General features: G+C 39.8%; 1 protein-coding gene across 7 annotated transcripts in view; it reads right to left on the reverse strand.

Annotated features, from left to right (window-relative positions):
- Window positions 1-21,841, reverse strand: part of mctp1a (multiple C2 domains, transmembrane 1a) — a 109,089-nt gene that overhangs the window by 31,588 nt on the left and 55,660 nt on the right. For all 7 annotated transcript variants that reach the window (XM_077599823.1, XM_077599825.1, XM_077599824.1 and 4 more), the window contains 3 exons: window positions 21,417-21,536; window positions 13,906-14,022; window positions 1,997-2,053 (listed from right to left, as the gene is read on the reverse strand). In XM_077599823.1, coding sequence (XP_077455949.1) covers window positions 1,997-2,053; window positions 13,906-14,022; window positions 21,417-21,536 — 294 coding nt within the window. The remainder of the gene's footprint in view (window positions 1-1,996; window positions 2,054-13,905; window positions 14,023-21,416; window positions 21,537-21,841) is intronic.

The raw sequence follows: 21,841 nt of genomic DNA on the forward strand, positions 1-21,841 counted from the left end.
ACACATACATAAAGAAAGACAGATTGAAGGTTGCTTGGCTGCATTTCTTCAATCAGTGTCCACTAACTTTTCAGCCTTGGAACTTCACAAGCATGGAGAGGATGTAATGCTCACGTATCCTCGTCAGTCAACTGCCGTGCTGGCTGACTGATTGCCTGGCTTATTGCTGGGACAATGATTTGACCATCTGCACCTGGGTGCAATTTTTTTAAACCCTTTTGCAGCTAACTACAAATAACCCGAATATTTGAGCATATCGAAAACCCTCAGATGAGCAAATCACACCATGCAAACTCCCACTTTAAGCCCTACTCAAATGTATATTGCTGCAACATGCCTTTGAGGCACAGGTGTCAAGTTCAAAGCCCAGGGGTCACTGGCTCGCAAGGTAATTTTGTGTGGCCTATGAAATCATGTGTTCCCACATCATGTTTCTCAAGAAAATGGGATTAAGGAATATTTCTATAGTCCTTGATGAGAACTGCAGAAATCAGATTCTTTTTTTCTTGTTAACTCATTGCATGCCATTGAGAGGAGCGATTCATTTTAACTGGGATGAATAGCGGTGATTACTCATTCTGCACCGTGGATGGCCCTGGACGTCCAACCCATTTTGATTGGGAGGGTTAGCAGCGACCCTCTCCGAGTCAAAATGGAGACAGAAAGTGTGTTTAAAAAAATAATAATAATAAAATTAGGATTACAAAAAATAATGACACAAATTTTCAACAAACTCAATATAAAAATGAAAGAAGAGAATTTTTTTTCTTGATTTGATTTAAAAAAATATATATTTACTGTATTCCTCAAGGAGTTGCTGCAGGGGTTCTTTCGACTGACTTTGGTGCAGCTGGCATGGGATCGATTCCCACTCATTGGTGGTGTGATTGTGAATACGAAGAGTTGTCTGTCTCTATGTTTGCCCTACAATTGACTGGCAATCTGTCTAAGGTGTGGTTAACCCAAAGTCATTCAGGATAAGCTCCAGCGCCCCGCAACCCTGACCAGGATAAGCGGTCTTGAAAATTAATGAATAAATAAATATATATAAACATCATCAAAAAAGGGAAAATAGTTTGTTTTTTTCTCTTTTTTGCTTTTCTCTAATTAAAAATAAATAAATAATAAGAGAAAATTTGCTTTTAAAAAGGATTCAGACCACTTCAGGTCGCTAAACTATTAATCAACTATCAAAATGGTTGGCGATTCATTGTGGCACCTCTAATTGGAAGATCTAATGGCCCTCTGACTAAATTAGTTTAATGAAATGAGTTTGACACCCCTCCTTTTAAGGCATCCGCTATCTGGTCCAATTCAATTTTCCAGGCTATGTTCACTCTTGAAATCATACATCAGGCTTAGACGTCCCGATTTTACAATTTCTTTTCACACTGTGGCATCAGATTGAAAAGTATCTCCAGCACAACACGATAGATGGAAGCACAGCTGCTACGGCATTTCAATTTCCAATTACCAAGTACTGTAATCTATCTAGTGGCATTTGTTTCAGTAGCTGTTCCTGCCGTGTAAACGAGCAGGGGCAGTAAAGCAGCCACCTGTTGTTACCTGATAGTGTCTGGACAAGCCCAGATGCTGTTTTATTGCAACATAAAGGGCCAGTGAATGGACTTAAATAGCCAACTAAGCACTTTATATGAGTCCGTGTTCTCAGGAAACAGAGCTGAAGCATGACGGTAGTAATGTAATTCTGCTAAAAATGAGAGCAGGATGGCAAATCAAAATTGACTGAAACACGACCGCGTTTGACGAGAAGGTGAGAAATGCACTGTCAAAAAGGTTAAAAAAAAGCTGTACGATGTTTGTACACTTGTTTTTGCCTCAAGCAAAGGAGGTAGGGAAGACACAAGTATTTACATCGTTTTGGGTTTCCTGACAAGGCAACCTGAACCGACCCTGAGGCGGCTTGTGTACTTTTGCATGTGTGTGCGTGTGTGTGTGTGTTTACACAAGTGCATATCTGTTAGGAAATAATTACCCTGTCATCTTTGTCAAAATCCTCATCCTCGTCCTCCATCAGATCCTCCATCACTTGCTGCGAGGGAGAAAAAACACACACACAAATGGATAAATATTACATGGTACATCAGTTTAGGAATGTGTTTGGCCTCCATTGACGGCAATAGGCGCCCCATTTATTTAAACTGGATAAGGATGTCAGCAAGTGAACCAATTCTGGTTCATTTGCTGGCAGTCAATCCAAACTCAATTTTAGAAACATTCCATTGTTGAAATATGTTGACACTTGTGGAAATGCTCTGGTTGAGAATTTCAATGTGCAAAGGATTAACATCCATTCATCATTTGAAATCACATAGCACAAAAGAGCCACGATTATTCAGCAAGAAGAGACTACAGAGCGTTGTTTGGTATTTTTTGACATCAGTGGCCTCACTTTGTAGGCTCATTTTTTTTCTACTTTCAAGTATGTTTTCAAATTGTAGACACTATTTGGTGCATCTGATTGTTTGTAACATGTTAGAAAGTGTGAGTTTAGCTGCTGGTTTTGGGTCACCCAACAGGTTTAAGGTTCAAAATAAGCAAAAACAGTCAAGAGTGACTATGAAAAAATGTCACTCTTTTGAAACAGAGTTCAAGGCACTCTGATCTAAATCCTATTCAACATCCAAGGTAAAGGCACAACTCCAGCCATAGAGAGGTAAAAAAAAAAGTGTTTGAGAGTGATAGAAAATGGTCCACTTGCAAAAAGGGTACAATTATTCAAATATAAAACTAATCTATAATATTTGAGGAGAAAAAAAATAATTAAATTTCATTATATTTAAAATTATCCCTGTTATGGGGATTTAAACAGATATGTTTTTATTCATAAAAAACACCGCTTAAATAATAGAAAAAGTAAAAAAGCACTGATAGTTACTTGTTGACACCAATAAACATCCAATCCATGTGGACTTTCATTCATTCATTCATCTTCCATACCAGCCATCCTCGAAAGGGTTGCGGGGCTTGTTGGCGCCTAACCCAACTGTCATTGGGCAGAAGGCAGACTACACCCTAGACTGGTCGCCAGTCAGTCGTAGGGTACACAGGAAGACAGACAACCACACACTGCCACTGAGTTGGACTCGAACCCAGACTGCCCGCACCAAAGTCAAAGTCACTGCACCATCAGGTTTTTCTTAATCGCAAAAAATGTAAATGTGTTCTAATTTCCATAGTACTTGGCAAACCAAGACTGATTATCATTATAAAGAATCAAAATGTGATCTCTGCTTTCACTTTAAAACAATGATTCTCATAGTGGTAGGCCAAGCCTGCCAATGAAATGGAAGTCTACTTGAGATACACGTATTTAAATTCACAGCAGAAAGACAAAACAAGCCACATAATTAAATGTCTATATGTAGAGAGACTGCTTTTATACCACCATTTTTGAATGTAATTATTCTCAATAAAAGCAGAAAATAAGCAAATGGCACATTAATAAGTGCATCAATAATGTTTCCCTTCATTTCTTGTTCATCCTCACTCCCAATCATTCATATCCCACATCTCAAACTCCAAGGTTGTGTAATTGCCCCCAATTTAGTAAACAACAACCCCATGAGCTGCCACCCCCTTTAAACCTCATTGTGGTGCCGCATTGAGCATGAGGAAACCCATCAAACCTTTTGACTGGCCTCCTCGCCCCCACATCCATGCTTGGAGAAATCCAAAAATCATGACTTAAAGCGACAATAGCTTTTGTCCTTTTTGTTTTTCATTGAAGTAAGTGAACAAACTATGTGGCAGCTGACATAAGCCTCTTATGTAAATTCATCTTCCCACACAAACAAAAGACGAGTTCAGAACAGCAGCGGGTAGAGTCAATAGTGCGCCGTGTTCTTGCGTACGTGCTCTATCAATAACTCCCAGTCAGCGGGGCAAAGTGTATGAATCGCACTTCTTATTGAAACTGTATAGCAGCGGTTAATTCCCACTTCACAAAAAAAAAATCATTACTACATTACATAAATGCCAAATAGCGGAGTCGTGTTCTCAGCTGCGGCAAAATTTGTAGAAGAGTTATTGTAATATGAAAGCCTTCAGGCTCTTCCAACAAATGAGCTATAACTGTTTATAAAGTCATCACAGTTCCACCCAAATCCTTTCATGCGTGCCAAAATACAAACAGAATGGATTCCTCCACACAGAGGCTTTAGAGGGGAACGCCTGGCACACACTCCAAACTTTAAACAAAGGGAATGAGCATGAGCGAGCTGGAGAAGCATGACCTACTGAGACAGAGAGAAGGATAGAGCCGTTTGTCTCCTGCACTCGCTTCGCCATTGCCTCTAGTTACACAGAGATGTCATGTTTCCTGCGACGAGACGATGTCAAATTAATAAATAAAACGCCACGGATCGTGTCATCTGCCCTGAAGATTGCCACGGCTAAACACTACCGCTTTTACTGAGGGGGGATAGAAATTACCTCTGAGTTCAGAACTTGTACGCTACACGATACGATTTGTCTGCTTATCCCCGCCATTATCAGGTTGTTTGAATTACTATCATTACGGAAGCGGCAGCCTCAAAGAAAAAGCCGGCGACGGGATCGCGGCGAGCGAATGTTGCCCGCAGAGCCGCTCCGGTGAATTCAATATAGACAGAGGTGGAGATTAACATATTCAAACCTATTCAAATAATACAGGAATGATGCAGGGGGCTCTCACAGATTACACCATGCCCCATAAAATCATACAAACATGGTGATAATATAGAGCATACACAAAGAAAATAAGCGAGAGCAATGACATTGAGACTTTTAAACTGGCGTACAGTTCTACAATTTGACTGAGGGAGACTGAGGTGAATGATCAAATTTAAGAGCGTTTGACGGCAATGGATTTCCAATCTATCTGAAATGGGGGCGCTTAGATTAGATTATATTAGATTAGATAACTTTATTCATCCCGTATTCGGGAAATGTCATTGTCATGGTAGCAAGAGGGTGAGAATACAGGAAAATACACTTTAGACATAAATTAAAAGGTAATAAATAAGTTAATAAATACATATATAAATAAATTAATAGATAAATAAGCGTGTTGCTGAAATATATATATATATATATATATATATATATATATACATATACATAAATATACATATACATACACAGATGTACATGTAATGGATTTAATCTAAACATATATATACATATATATATATTTATATACATATATATATATATATATATATATATATATATATATATATTATATTATATATTATATATATAATCTAAATACGGTTGGTCTTAACATTCAGCCATTTCTTTTGTTGTGTTCTTGATCCATTTAATATGAATTGTACGTCAATCGTTGTCAATGGCAAATTGATCAAAGCCAAATCACACTGTAAACATAACCACCAGTCTGTCAATACTTCTGCATTTACGCTCTCAGTGCACATGTGCTCTGAATACAAGATGGCACTTGAGTACATTTCAGAAACTTCATTCTTTTCATAGCATTACCAAGAGCGCTTGATATGCGTTAACCAGCGCCATTGGGCCTCGGCTGCCATCGGCATACTGTGCGGATAAAGATTTATAATTGCCTTGTGCATTGTGCATGTTGGTTAGGTCGTTTTTGAATTAACTTTTTTTAGGTTTCCCTAGCGTTATGATGTTTGAAAAAAAAAGTCATTGCTCTCATGCTTATGTTTCGTTTCCCGTCATGTCAAATTTTGGACACAAAAAAGTGATATAAAGGATTACTTATGATATTAGTTGTTAATTAGTCTAGAGTTCTCAGCTGTCATGATCAAACCTACTAAAGAAAATCTCCATCAGATGATGACATCACAACCAGAATCGCTGAAAAAAAGGTGGGTGTTCCCTGATGCAATGCAAAAAAAAAACAATTAAAAACAATTAACTGCCAATTTTGTTTTCTACATGTAAAATTACATTAGTGGAGTCATTTTCATTTTATGACACCATTTCATGGCATCTTTAAGGTCAAATGTAACAGACTGTTATTTATAAATTTACCAATTTCGTCATATGCAGCTGGGTAGGATGACAATTAGGCTTTTGTCGAGTCAATGATGATGACAAAGCCTATGTCCGATTGTTATTATATAACATTATATTTACGTAATATCCTATTAAATCGATCTAATTCCTTTGAATCAAACTGTATCATGGCAGATTTTGTAATTGTATTGGCAATCATAACAGGGTCTTAAGAATCAATATTTTATCATATACACACATTTTTAGTACCGCTTATCCTCACAAGTCGTAGGGGGTGCCAGAGCCTATCCCTGCCAACTAAGGGCACCAGGCGGGTGACATCCTGAATTGGTGCCCAGCCAATTGTATCATATTGTCATGAAATTAGTGATTCACTGCCTACAAGCTTTACATTCGCAGTTTCAGATTCATGGGCAACAGAGCCTCCAGCGTCTCTTTTCGGTATAACGCTAATTCAGTCGTCTTTACTCACATGACTATAAAAGAGAGAGCAGATTGGAAAATTAAGCCAGATGTAATAACACTGACCAATGCATTTCATCTCCTAAGTCTAGACGGGAGAATTCCACTATCTGCTAGCCTAACCTTGCCAATGACAGCCGCAAGGGGAATTGATGCCTGGGCAGACATTCCAGCGAACATGAAGATATTCTTTCTCCTGCTTTTTTTCTGCAATGCCTCCATCCCTTCCTCCACCTCTCCTCTGCTTTTCGTCTTTGATACGTTGAAGGGGGGAGGTTAACCTCTGCAGCTGCCGAGGTTGGTCTGACTCGCTGCCTGGATCTCAAGGCCCTACTTGTTATGCACCGTTTACCAGTGTGTGCGTAATGCCGACGCCACATTTTGCGCCGGGCGAGGGAGGGCTGCAAGTGTGATAAGGGGCTGCCGGCTGGGCTCGGCTGACCCGTGCGGGCCCTTCACAAGCTGTCAGAGACACAGCCCTCGGAGGGGGGGCCGCTTCCATCTGCAGTGCCCCAGCCAGGGTTGCCCAGCAGGGAGCTTGATTGGGGTGAGGCCCCTGTACCACTGGGACTGGAAGATGGGGGCTGGGTGTGAAGGAGGCCTCCATATTAATGAAGATCTGCCTTTATTATTGCAAAGAAGAAAGTCAATGTAAGCCATATTTCCGTATTGCCTATTTGCTGACACGGTCTCTTATCATTGCTGACAACATAATGAGTAATACTTTAGCCCACTCCCCATTGTCAGAACAGTTCAGTTTGATTAGATGTAGTCGTATTTCCTTTATTCATATAGCAATGTCAACATCCTGCTAAAAACATCCTTTTCATCTTAATTCCAGTTGTTGTTCTGATGAAAACAATATAGAAGTTGTCACGCATGTTGCTGTTGTTGTGGACACTAAGTTTAACTATAATCCTTATCATCGTCTTAAAATTTGGTAGCATGGGCCAGTATTTATTCATTTGTTCATTCATTTTCTGAACCGCTTATCTTCACAAGGGTCGCGGAGGGTGCTGAAGCCTATCCCAACTAACTAGGGGCCCAGGCGGGGGGGACTGCAGGGCACAAGGAGATGGACAAACATTCACGCTCACACTCATACCTGGAGGCAATTTAGAATGTTTAACCAGCCTACCCTGCATGTTTTGGGAAGGTGGGAAAAAACAGAGTATCTGGAGAAAACCCACGCAAGGCTGGCGAGAACATGCAAACTCCACGCAGTGAGGACTGACCTGGGATTGAACCCTCAACCCCAGAAATGTGAGGCCAGCGCACTAACTACTCGGCTACCGGCCAGTATTTAATGATTAGTTAATTGCAGAATTATAATTAGGTGGTTGCCAGTATAGGGCAACCTTCTGTATGTTGGGAATTTGCAGGCATGCATGCACAACACATGGATTTATTGGTAGCTGTGATGCTACCTATCTCTCCCAATCCAAACTAATTGGACATCTATCGTTGTCAGTGGCACTGGGACATGATAATCAATGCCATCCGATTTCAAATTGATTGAATGCTCGTTGCTGTCAAAGACAATGAAAGTATCAAATGTTGTTTCTCCAAAAATTCAACTGCGGAATTTACAGCCGGTGCATACCAGATCCTGAATAGACTGTATAAATACCTTTAGGCCCAACAATAAAGAATAAACTCTACAACATACCATCAAAACAACAAGTAGAAGGAACACAAACGCCAGCAGTCACAAAGGTTCACGGTGATGAAGGGACTCAAATAAATGGATGGAAATGAAGAGAAAGTAACACACTGACATGATAAAACAGGAGGCTTGGAGGATTCTGCGGCGGCGTTGCGATGCTCCCCGTGCTCCCGTCCCGCTTCAAACTCTTCTCTTTCTGCCTGCCATCCTCCCTGCCAGTTTAGCAGAGTAAAAGCGAGGCAGCCAGATGAGTGTCGCGGTGTCGGGGTGGCACGGGGGAAATCAGCGGGGCACAGGCGCTCTCAGTTAAAAGTGACGTGACCTTTTGATTTTGTCACCTGTCACCAAATGCCACGTCTGAGAAGCGCCTGCCAACCGCTGCATTTCTCTTCCTCGGTCGCCCCGTCTCTCCCTGTGCTTATTTTCCCACCTCTCCCTCCCACTCCAAATCCTTGTTTTCGACATTCATTTACTTTTCGGAGTTGCTGTTTCTAAGCCAGAGAGTGGATGTGTGACTTTCGCGCGGTCTAATAGGCTCTTGCCTCTTCATCTTCTCGGCTTTCTTATAATATTTACTTTCTGTACCTGTATTGTGCCGGGCCCTTAATGAGGGCAGGTGTCAAGGCAGAGTGTGTTTAAAGATGCTGGTTTTTTTGGAGATGATAGCTCGGTGGGAAAATAGAGTAGATAAAAATGGCTATGAAGTCTTGTTCTCGAATGATACAAAGGTGTACATTATTACTGACTTCCATCCAAATAAGCACCACGGTGGTGTCACATAACTGCTTCACAGTCAAAAAAGTAAATAGTAAACTTGTGCAAGTACAGCTCCACGGATTAGATGCACGTTAAAATGTGGAAGTTCAACAGAATTTCTTGTGTGCTTTTAATTTGTTTCACTAAAAAATGATGCAATTTTCAAACTACCAAGAATTAATGTTTTAATCAACAATTTCCTTACAATATGATATTGATTCTTTGGACACCAATGCGATAGTTGCCAATGTTAAAACGTCAAGTTCTGTGGTGTTTTGAGAAAGAGGAGTTTTTGTGCTCAATTTATAATTTGGCAAATGATGTTGAATGTTCTAATTTAAATTTTAACGTTTTATGAACACTGACATTGACATAAGCATCTATAAAAATGAAAGCTTTATTAAAAAGAGGAAATGTAGGCTACCGAACTTGTGTGTTCTGCCAACATAACTGACCAGCAATATTTTAGCTTTTGATAAAATTTGTCACCTAGGAGGTATGCAATTAAAAAACATGTTTTTTTAAACAGTGTATGACCATCCCATGATAGCTATTATTTTGAAATAAAAAATGCTATTGGCATTAGCCAATATAAGACCAAACAGTCAAAAATAAGTCCATAAGGTATCAGAGTAACACATCACACTTAGTGGCTTATTTCTAGAAAATATATTGATATGCAACTGAACAGATGATGATTCCCATTGATGGTGCTAGAACATTCATTCATTCGCCCCTATCAGTCAAAATGCATTGTACGTCGAGCGCCGTCAAAGGCAGCTGATGAATTCCAATGAAAGTCCTCATTTTGTGGGCAAAAGATTAAGTTGTACGTAAACATATTATTGGAGATTTCACTAAAATGTGGGGAATTTCAGGCCATTTAGAAAATTTCTTCTGTATTATGTTGGAGGATTCAATGGTTGAATTTAAGCAATGGTCCGTAGCATGGTATTAAAAAAAAGGTCCTCCAGTGTGACGAGACCTAATTGCCCGTCATCTTGTGGAAAGAGACATCAGCATGTTTGGTATGTACCCTCTATGAGTGTCTGTGCAGCAATTAACACCTTTATAACATCTGCTGAGAGTTTCTCAAGGCCAACGGAACGGCTAAGAGGGGGCTCTACTGGAACGGTTGTTATACATTTTCAAATATTGAGAGCAAATGTACTGAACACAATAACAACATTTGGCTATTAGATCGTCAGAGAGTGAAAAAAAGTTTTGGGCTGGGAGCATTTGTGCAATTTTTGTGTTGATTTAGGGTTAGGCATAGGGTTTTATGTTGAGCAAAGGTAACCAATATTTCCATCCTGGAAATTAAGTTCAAAACTGTCTTGAATCAAATCTTTTTTTCTCTCCCTATTTATACTGTCGATTCCAAATACAAAATCAGAATTCCCCTTCTGAGAAGTGTGCTGTTTTGATTTTGACCATAGTACTGTCTGTCTAAGCAAAGGTACTGGCAGATTGTGGTGAAAACTTTCATTCATTCATTCATCTTTCATACCGCCCATACTCGAAAGGGTTGTGGGGGTTGATGGAGCCTAACCCAGCTGTCTTCGGGCAAAAGGCAGACTACACCCTAGACCGGTCGCCAGTCAGTCGTAGAAAAACAAACATCGGCACTCCCAATCATACCGCCACAAGCGGGAATTGAGAACACACCTGCCCGCAGAGAAGTCAGGCGAGTGAACCTCTACACCACGAGGCGACTCTGTGTTACAACACATTTGTCTGAAATAAGAACCCCCAACCATGCAAAAGGAGTCAAAGGTCATGTGTTTAATTTCTATGCTCTTTCATTTTCCAGCTACTGGAGAGACATCCCAGGTCCTTCTCTCCTTTAGTTAAGTTGTTTGTTTCCGAGGTCATGTTGTGGGAAGACATGGAAGTCAGGTAAGGGTGTTGAGGAGTCAGGATTCAAAGGTCAGAGTGCTACATGATAAGAGAAGAGGTCAACGACCTCTTTGGTATGTCTTCTCCATTAATCGCTGTTCTAAGGGTGCCGCACCTGCTTAGCAGGTAGTGGTCAAGGTTGGGGCGAGGGTAACGTGTGCTGATCTGAGATCTGTTTGCGAGGCAGCGTGTAAGCACACAACAGACAGTGACCCTGAGTGGTCCACTGGAGTATGCAGACAACATAGCATTTGTTTATCTCTTCACTTTGAACCCGTCACATGAATCAAGGCCCTTCAGCTGATTAGCAAGTCTGCGTATACGTTTTGTGAATTTAGCACACATTGCCTCTGCATAAGCTTCACCTTTGGGTGTTGATCTGAGCTGGGTTGAGCACAACTGCTTGTTCAACTAATTAAAAAACTTCTCCCCCTTGTTTTCTTTTTTGTGCACAGTTAAATTGCCCTTTTTTCCAAACTATATATTTTGATATTTTACACCTGGTTCACAGTATTACAACTGCAAAATACTCGTAACCCAAAAATTCACATAAAGCAGGGTTGATTTTTTTTTAGCACGAAAATTCACTGTTTCCCCCAAAAAACTGACTTCAAAAAAATCGCAATTCATTTCCAATGGCACAATGGTTCATTCAATTCTCATTGTCAGTGATGAACACCCACAACAAACTCTTAATTCACTCCTGTTGACATTCACTTGCACACACCACACAAAAAATAGTATATTAATAGCAGAGCATAGAAACAATCTCAATTGATGGTCATTATTTTTGTTTTAACAAAAAAAAGACAACCGGGTATGACCTGGATGGAAATGCCTTAAAATGATCAGGAAAATGCCTGAAGTCACAAGGAAAGAACCCAGAAATTCCCCCAAATTAACAGGAGGGGACTTAGACTTACCCTAAAATCAATAGCAAGTGACCCAGAATTGCCCCCAAATCAATAAGCTGTGACCTGGAATTGTCTCAAAATCAGCACGTGACCCAAAATCAACAGTAAGTGACCCAGAAATATCCCAAAATCAACAGTAAGTGACCCCGAAATATCACAAAATCAACAGTAAGTGACCCAGATATATCACAAAATCAACAGTAAGTGACCCAGAAATATCACAAAATCAACACTAAGTGACCCAGAAATATCACAAAATCAACAATAAGTGACCCAAAAATATCACAAAATCAACAGCAAATGGCCCAAAATGTCCAAAAATCCACAGCAGATTACCCATAAGTGTCCCACAATCGATCGTAAGTGGCCCAGAATTACCCCTAAAACTACAGAAGACTCAAAATCAACAAGAAGTGATCTAAATTTAACAGGAAGTGACCAAGAAATACCCTAAAAGAGAGTGAACCAAATTATCAAGAGTTCATCGACTAACATGAGATCATTCCCGTTCAATTTCTCCAGAATTTACATGTTCTAGCTATGACACATGTCCAGAGCATTGTATCTTACATTTATTGTTCAGCACAGCAAAAAAAAGAGTAATCTCTCTTACAGTTGATAACATTGTGAGAACTAAACATTTTCTCAAAATTAACCCTCATTTTGCTGAACAAAGTAAGTTTAATTTCACCATCCGCATGGATGCACACATTACAAAAAATAAAGTTTTCCTTAAAAAAGTGGGGGCTGTCAGTGAATCATTTTACAGTACCATTGACGGCAAGAGACGTCCAAACCCTTTACATTATAAAGGGCTGGCAACGATGGATGCTCTCAATGGCAACCAGTGTGTCATAAATCCTGAATTAAAAATATATATAATCATTTTAAAGTAGAGAGACATGAATTTCCGTCCAAAGAAGCACTTGCCTGACTACAACAGTATCAACATGTTTTAATTTCCAAAGCAATTGCTGTGGCACTGGAGGCGCAATCGTCGCTTTCAAAAGAGGGGAGAAAAGCCATCCAGCATCAAGTGGGTGCTGCACGCACTTACTCATATGTGAAGTAAGTGGAAACGTACAAGAATGTACAAGCTCTCTTGACTAGGTTTAATTAGGAAGAGCATGGAAGAGGACTCTCATCAGGAAGGGATATATGGCTAGCAGCAGGTATACAGTGAACAAATCATCCTGCAGCCTCTGGTAAATGAGGGAGATTTTTTTTCTTTTTGTCAACCAATGTCGCCATCCACAGGCCAGTCAAAAAATGTCCTCTAAAATTTAAGAGCCATTCACATTTAAAAGGTAATAAATGAGGTAAACAAGATAAATGGATTAGAAGAACATTCAGATTTTTTTTGTTATGCTTGAGATGAGTTCTGAAAACGTGATTAAAAAAAAAAAGGTATTTCATATATCATATCTCCTCAATGGGAGTTTCTTCATCACCATTCAAAAGTGTAAAATTAGTTTTGAATCCTGTCTGACTAAAATTATATTTTAAAGTGAATAAATACACACTTTTGAAAACCAGTAAGTGGATATCTGGCGTGTTTGCTGGTTTCAACACTTATTAAAATTAATCGCTTGATTGTGCACGCTCACTCCGAAGTCTCGCATTCTCTCCCCGAAATGTGGCCCAGCATGATTAAAACATGTCTGTTTCCTGTGACATTCCTTTGACATCATTTAATTGGTAGAAGAGATAAAAATAAATGAATGAAATAAATAAACCTGCAGGTAAGTGGCATAACGTAGTTGAAGGTGACTGCCTATTATTTCCCCCTTTTCTTTGTCTCAAAGATATGAAATTCAACAGAGGGATTTTTCCCCATATCCGAAAATAATACTACATTTCCATCCATTTTATGGTTGCATTTTAATTTTAAAGAATGGGGTTTTAAATGAGTATTCATATATATCTTAATTGTTTTTATTCAAACGCTGCATTTTGGGTTATCTCAATGTCCGTACTGGATCTACTGACTTGCACAATGGTGAAGTACGATTTAAGTCGATCTAATCTTGTACGAGTATACTTTAATGCGATAATATTGTGGGAGAGACAAGAGCGGCGTGTCCTCATAAAATAATGGCGTCACAGTTTTAGCAGTGCATTGTGTGCCCGGCAAAGAGGCTTTTACAGTGGAATGAAAGAAAGGCGGAGGGATATCGGCAAGCTTACAGAGGCCACACTCACCACATCTTGCCTTGTATCCTTGCCTGACGTGATGAGGATGTAGTTCCAAGCCAAGGGCAGCAACAAAGCCAACGGAATAGTGTAGAGTTCAAAGTTCCAGACCAGGATGACAAAGAGCTGGAATGAAAAGGAAAAGACCAAAAAAAATGTTTGAACAAAGTGGCTAGGAACGTTTACATTGTTGACTCTCTCTCGAGCCTTGACGTGCCGTCAGAGTCTTTTCCCTCCGTGCCAATCATTCCAGGGGTTGAGGTCATCGATGGTTTCTGACCCTTCGGCACGAAACCCCCAGAAACCCAGCATGTGACCTTGCACCGGCCACACCCTGAGTCCCTAACCTTGTCACTCCACGCCGCAATACCCCAACTAAGACATGTATTGCTAACCTATCTGCCAAAAGCACGATGGTCCTTCCATTTTCATCATCAAACAAGCAAGGCGCTGTCAGAAAAATTAACCTTTGATAAAGACCAGCATTTTGCTCTGACACACTTTTAAAAGTCTTGTGGGAAGAAGAAATTGCTAATGATGGAGGAGGACTATTTAACAATATTTAAGTTTAATTTGAATTTGATATTTTGTGAGAGTACCCCCCCAAAATTAAATTAACCCTCATGAATTGAACTGAATTGAATGCCTTTATTGTCATTGACCATGTACAATGAGATTTAAAGTCCCACCATAAAAGGCACACATAAATAAGTAGTCATAAAAATGAAGTGAGGCAAAAAAAGGTGAGTAAAGTGGTTAACAGCACGTGAAGTAGCTAAGGTGTTTTAGTGCAAGTATCAACGTGCAAGATAAAAGTTTGCAGCGCTAAGACTGAAGTAAAAGTCTGAGAACATTCTTTATTAACATGAATCTGGCAGTGTTATGGCCGCCATTAACCAGTGTATTACTGTTTTTATTCATTTTGAAGTTGTATATGTTATATTATTTCATTAAAAAATACAATTAATAATGCACAATTTTGATAAATAACAAAAATAAATAATAAACAATAATATATAACTAAATAAATTACCAGAAGTAGCATCATTCCCTGGACATCACTGTAAACTTGAAAAAAAACACTTATTTTGAACTACTAATTCAATTAAAAGCTTAAAAGGCACAAGGTGCCCCTTAAAACATTAAAAGCATATCATAAAATAACATTTTTAATACCATGATAAATAAAAAAATTATGACAACCTACAAAAACCTAATAATATACCGCATATTACAGATTGAGCAAGGTGCCAATCCCTTGAAAGTAAAGTTCTCCCATTGTTAGACTAATGAAAGCTTGTTCTATCATCCCAAAAGGAGAGCATGTGCATGTACTAATTCAGTTAGAATACAAGGGCCGGCCAAAACACAGACGCATTCATCGCTCAACCGTCAGTGTATAATTTTCTTTGCGTCCACCCACACATAAACACATGCATCTCGCCATCTGAAAAAAAATGTTTTGTCTTTTTCATCGCTGAAAAGTTTGGGAACTCATAACCAAGACCTTAAACTGAATGTGAAATTAGGCAGAAACAAACTAAGCATGAATTAAAGATAATATTTTCCAAAACTGGTCAGATGTATTTTTCATATAAATAAATCATACTGCTAATGTCCAATAAACAAATACTGAATTCCAGCAGGAACAACTTTTCTGTCACGCAAAAGCAACTTTCAATTGCTACAGATTAACAAAAAAAAATAACAATTCCAAAAATATGTCATTCAAAACTACTGGACCACTTCCCTTCTTATTAAACTTATTTATGACAGCAATGCACTCTCACACAAAGCCGAGTAACATTTTCACGTAAACCTCTTACAAATCAAAACAAGCAAGATGAGTAACGTTAATGAATTACATGTTCAATAAAGCACAGTGCAAATGAGGTGCTGGCACACAACTTAACTAAAATAAACAAAGGAGCTCTCGTGTTTATTATTATTATTATTTTTCAAACCGTTCTGGTTGAAGTTATAAATAAACATACAATTACAGGCATCTTTGCACATTATTCATGTTATAATTATTCAGTAATAAATAGTAACATGTCTAACAATGCATGAGGAGAAATATATTTAGTATATAATTTTGCGATGCTTGTGTTGAAATCATAAAACCTACAACTTACTGTCCTGGTTTTTGCCTCAATTTATTATAAAAAGAAGAAAATAAAAGAAGCTCTAGGCTGTTAACCGATATTGGCCCTGTCATTTCTCTTCCATTTGGCTATTTAGCCGAGGGCCCCGTTGTGACAGACAGAAACAGCAGAAGTGGACGGTCCTGCCTCGTCTCAGCACCCCCAAACCGCCACCCTGCCCTCCAGGGCTGTTTAAAAGTGGCCCCGCGGTTCCTGGACCTTTCCAGCGAGACGGGTCCATCGTAGCCACCCCCCGCCGCGCCCCACCCAACACTAGATTGCGTGCTTTCCGCCTGAGGAAGGAACCTGCTGTGGATGGCAGTGACCACCAAGAAGTGCAGGGGAAAAAAAATGAAAACATCATGGAAATACGATGATGAAACTAAGATAACAGTATAGCTTAGTAATAGTATCTTAGTGATTACACTGAGATGTTTATTGTTGTTTTATTTGTGTTTACAATGCTTATCTCTCACCTAGTAGTAATCTTTCACTATTAGATAATATAATTATGTGATTATATGAGTTTATCATGATTGTCTGTTTATTCCCTGTCAACCTTCACAGGCAAAATGGATTGGATGTCGATGGCTGACAATGAATCAATGCTGATGGGAAATATTTTTTGTTTGCAAATCTACAGTGGGTACAAATATTTAAATAATTTGGTTGTTTTATTATTGGAGCACACAATGCAAAGATTCACTTAGCATTTAATCAAAGATTACCATTTGGACTATTAGAAATGACTTATCATACATTAAGTTTTTTTTTTTTTAAATTAAAACTGACTGTATACAATCACATTAACCCTTTATTAGCCAAGTCACTATTATTCCACATATGTGGTCATCCCAGTTTGAGTCATGTAGGCAACAATATAAACATTATTACAGAACCAAAACGCTAGTGTTCATTTAGAATAGAATTATATTTTTAATGTTATTCAGTGTTTTTGTATGCCTATCGTTGAATAACTACAATTTAGAATTAATAAAATGCTAATAAAAACAAACTTAGTACCAATGGAGTAAAAACTGAAAAACTCTGGTTATGGCCCCCCGTAAGACTATTATTAAACTTATTGTTTGCCATTGACAACAATTGATGTCAAATCAATTTAAACCTGGAGGACTGGTTGTCAATGTTCTTGTTTTAGTGCCATTAACGGCGCTAGACGGCCAATCCATTTAGGTTTATAAAAATAAGAAATATATCAGTATTGGGTCATTGTGAGGAAGCAGTCTAAATAGTTAGAACAATGTGTCTTATTCGTCTAGTGGTTTAATCATGAGACATAATCAAAATGGACTCTAATAACAGCAAATAATGATGAGATAAATTTTGACAAGAATAACAAAAGTCCAAAACCAATATCCTCTTTAACAATCCCTGCAGTTGGATTCCGAAATTCTTTGATGCTTGGTTCAATGTTGAGAAATCCCCTGATCACTAAAGGATGTCAACAACACGGAAAAGTCCAAATGTTTTATTCAAGCAGTCAGTGCTCATGGAGAGCTGAAGCCTGCGTTATTTGTTTCAAAACACAGCCCGCGTCCTCGCGGCACTGTGGGAGGGTAATATTCAGTACTTTGGCTTACATTAACCACACACCAGGCAAACTTTTCCCCCTGTTCTGTCTCAGTGGAGTGAAACCCGAGTTTGGATTTCAGAGGTCGCCTTTATCTCTCTTACATCATTTTCCATGCTGGCACTAAGTGTTGCCAGATAGCAAGTAGAAGCACTGTTAAGTTTGATGAAACTAGAGATGGGGGTGGGGGGGCTGCAATGAAGTATGTGTGTGGGGGGGACCAGTGTTTAGGACCAGTCGAGCCTTGTTCAGCAGTACAAGACTGCCCCCTGCTGAACACCCGCAGAATACACAATTTTACAAGAAAGCCAGATGCTCTAAACGCATTGTCATTTCTTTTAAGGACCCTATTGAAAAATCAGATGAAACTTGTACATCTTAATTGCCACAAAGCTGCAAATACACTATTCCAATTTCCAAAAGTGCCCTGACATTTTTTTTGTCATTCACGAGTCTTTATCTCCAGTGATTAAACTCTAACTTGGTATTCCGCCTCGCTCCCGCCGCTATATTTCAACTATCAAATGACGAGAGTAGTAAAATGTTCAAGTAAAGTGGTTCAAAGTTGTCCCTTGCTGTGGGCAAAGACGAACCCTTAGCTCTCAAAGTTTAAAAAGTTAAGACAGCTCCTTTGAATACCAGTCAAAGGAGCAATATTAAGAAACCTGGAGTGGTTTGGAGTGTACACATACACCAAGAGATGCTTTAGTACTTGTCTTTTGTGTGTGTGTGTGTGTGTGTGTGTGTGTGTGTGTGTGTGTGTGTGTGTGTGTGTGTGTGTGTGTGCGCGCGTGCGTGCGTGCGTGTGTAAAATTTGATTTCAGCAAGGTGTTTTTTTTATCTAAATGCAAAGCAGGTGATAGGTGCTCCAGTTTCCTCTAGAAGTAGCTCCCTTGTCTGGGCTCTCTTCCTGATAAGAGTCCTACTTTACCTGACATAAAAGCGCCTAGTATCATTTCCCCCGGCTACCTGCCCTCGCCCTTCCCGGAGTCTCACAAAGCCACCTCTATTTGCTCCCAATTCGGGGCCCAATTGCAGATAAAGTTACAGCAAATTTGTTTAGAGGCAACCACAACCTTGTACGGCGAGGAGAGCGTGCGTACACGATGTGGAGGAAGATGGAGTGATGGGAAATCACGCCATGCAGGTGCAGGGAATGGCGTGCAGACGTATGCCGTCACGCAGGACAGGAGGTGACGGTGCTCCGTCAACGCCTTGGGGGAAGCTGGCGCACTGGCGGTTTTCATGGGTGGGAGACAGAACCGCAGGCGTGAGATAGAAACGCTGCATGTGAGACAACGCTGATGACAGCTGTACACATGCCAACGGAAGCGGCAAATCTAGCAGGAGGAGAAACACTTTTTTTCCTTGGGATGACTGTGATGACCATCTTTTACCAAACTCGGACAATAAACTTTGGTTTTCTCCCTGACGTTTCAGAATTTGGTCTTTTACGGCGATCCATCACTTTTTAACACCGCTTATCCTTGACAGGGTTGCGGGGCGCTGGAGCCCATGCCAGCTGACTTCGGACGAACGGCGGACTGCACCCTAAACTGGTCGCCAGTCAGTTGTAGGGCCCACATAGAGATAGACAATCAACCACACTCTACTAGACCACGTGTCTTCTTCCCAAAACATTATATTAAATAGATATTGAATAATAGACATCAAATCCATTTTAACGAGGTTGATGAACATCGATGGTGCTAGACGTTGGTGAGATAATATTGGAAAAACATTACTGTCTTTTTAGAATATCACAAAAGACATGGGAGATTAATTACCGTATTCATTCGAGTATAACGCGCACACGTGTATAATGGCCACCCATAATTTGTGACTAAATATTGGTACTTACTGGCTATAGAATGTCAATCAAAATTGTAACTTTGTTTTCAGACTTTTTATGGTAACACAATCTTAAATAGAAATCTAAGAAAGCTTTAAAAAATATGTTGTCTGGCGCCCCGGCGTTTTGAGTGGTTAGCGCGTCGGCCTCACAGCTCTAGGGTCCTGGGTTCAAATCCAGGTCGGTCCACCTATGTGAAGTTTGCATGTTCTCCTCGGCCCTGCATGGGTTTTCTCCAGGTACTCCGGGTTCCTCCCACATTCCAAAAACATGCATGGTAGGCTGATTGGACTCTCTAAATTGCCCTTAGGTATGCATGAGTGTGCATGGTTGTCCGTCTCCTTGTGCCCTGCGATCGACTGGCCACCGACATAGGGTGTCCCCCGCCTCTGACCTGAAGTCAGCTAGGATAGGCTCCAGCCCCCCCCATGACCCTTGCGATGATAAAGCGGTCCAGAAAATGAATGCATGAATAAATGTTGTCTTTCTGGGCACAATTAAGATCATTTCAAAGCTGATACTGTGAAACAATGCCCTCTGGTGGCGGGGAGCAAGTGTGACAACCAACTCATGGGACAACCAACCCTGTACTCCCCCTATAGGACAGATGTGTACAAATGTGCACACATGTAACTACATTTTAATCCCAGTATGTTGTTCAAATACTTTAATAGTTGTTGTTTTTTCGATAATAAACTAATTTTAAATTTACATTTGCTCTCCTGCTGTTTTCCTCCGCACTTGGTAGCTCGCTTTTGTGACAAGTTTCCTACGTGAAGTATAGCACACACTTAAACATTTAGGGGCTGCCACAACGCCACCTCTGCCATTTTCAAAAGTTAAGTGCAACATCTGTCCATCGAGACAGAAACACACGCACACACGTGCCGGTAATCACACACAGACGCACACCTTCACAAACGCACCACCTTGGCCAGATGGCCCCCCATAAAAAGCCACTTAAAGAGATGAGCGAAGTGATTAAGAGGCCTCTGGAAGTGAGGGAGGAATGAGAGAGTGATGAAGAAATGGATGAGGGGAGGGGGTACCTGTGTAAAGGAGAGGTCCTAAACACTTGGATGCTTTTAGCTAAGTGTGCACTCCTACGCCAACACACTCACAAGAGTGGGAGGGGGAAAGCAAAAATGATGTTTGAATTTCAGCCTTTCTACAAACTATAAAACACGTTGTCCTTGGCCTACATGCCTGTTTTATTGCCTTGAAATACTCAATATAATGTGCACAATCCAAATATACTGCCGGCTATAATTGAATATGTTGTCTTCAGAATTAATGCATTAAGACCAGACCTCGTTTTCTCATTCATTGCTATTAACTGCGATAAACATTTAATCCATTTTAACTGGGAGATTTGGCAGCGAATGTTCGCAACTTGAGCCCACGGAAAATCTCCATTAGTGAAGCAGCAAAAAAAATCTCAATCGGGGAGTATTATTCAGATCAAAAATTCATCAGGAATAGACCTGGAAAATGCCCCGAAATAGGCCAAGAAATCACCATAAAAATAACATCAGCCACAAAATCAACAAGTGATCCAAAATCAAAAAGAAATCATTCGGAAGAGACCTGGAATTTGCCTAAAATCAACAAGGAGTGACCCAAAAATGTCCTAAATCAATAGCAAACAAGATGGAATTTACCACATAATCCACAAGATGCCCAAAGTGGACAGGCGTGAATCTAAAGTAAAGAGAAAGTGACTCAGAAAGGGCCCAAAATCAACAATTAGTGACCTCAAATCTACAGTAAATTACCCCAAAAAACAACAAGTGACCCCCATGAAATCCATGGGCATTCATCATTGACCACCATGAACGCATTTCCACACATTTTCTCAGACATTGCATTTTCCAGTGATAATGTTTACTTGTTTAATTTTCTATCAGATCGATTTCAAGTGAGTTGTACGTACCACAAACGCACAGATGCTCCTCTGTGGAGATTCCCATTCAAAGCAGCTGTTGATGTAACAGCCTGTGTTGATGAGGAACATGATGCAGCGCCTCACTCTGTTGAAGTTGCGCAACAGCAGCTGGAAAGTAGGGACGGTACAATTTGAAATTGCAATAATGTGGCATAAACAAGGAGAGAAAGGAGTATTCCTCCATAGCTGTTGATTAAAGAATGATGTATCTTTTTAAAAAAAAAACAATGGTTAATATTTTGATTTCCATTTTTACTGCAGGATGGTCCGATTTTTAACTAAAAAGTGTCGATAATCCAACACCAAGCATAAAGATAATATATTTCATTTTAATTTGTGATTTTAAGATGATAACATGAAAGGTGTTTCCATGTTAATTGGGGATGTTTGCTGAATTTTGGGTAGGTGAGGAG

This window comes from Stigmatopora argus, chromosome 5, assembly GCF_051989625.1.
Source record: "Stigmatopora argus isolate UIUO_Sarg chromosome 5, RoL_Sarg_1.0, whole genome shotgun sequence".
In the NCBI taxonomy this organism is placed as follows: domain Eukaryota; kingdom Metazoa; phylum Chordata; class Actinopteri; order Syngnathiformes; family Syngnathidae; genus Stigmatopora; species Stigmatopora argus.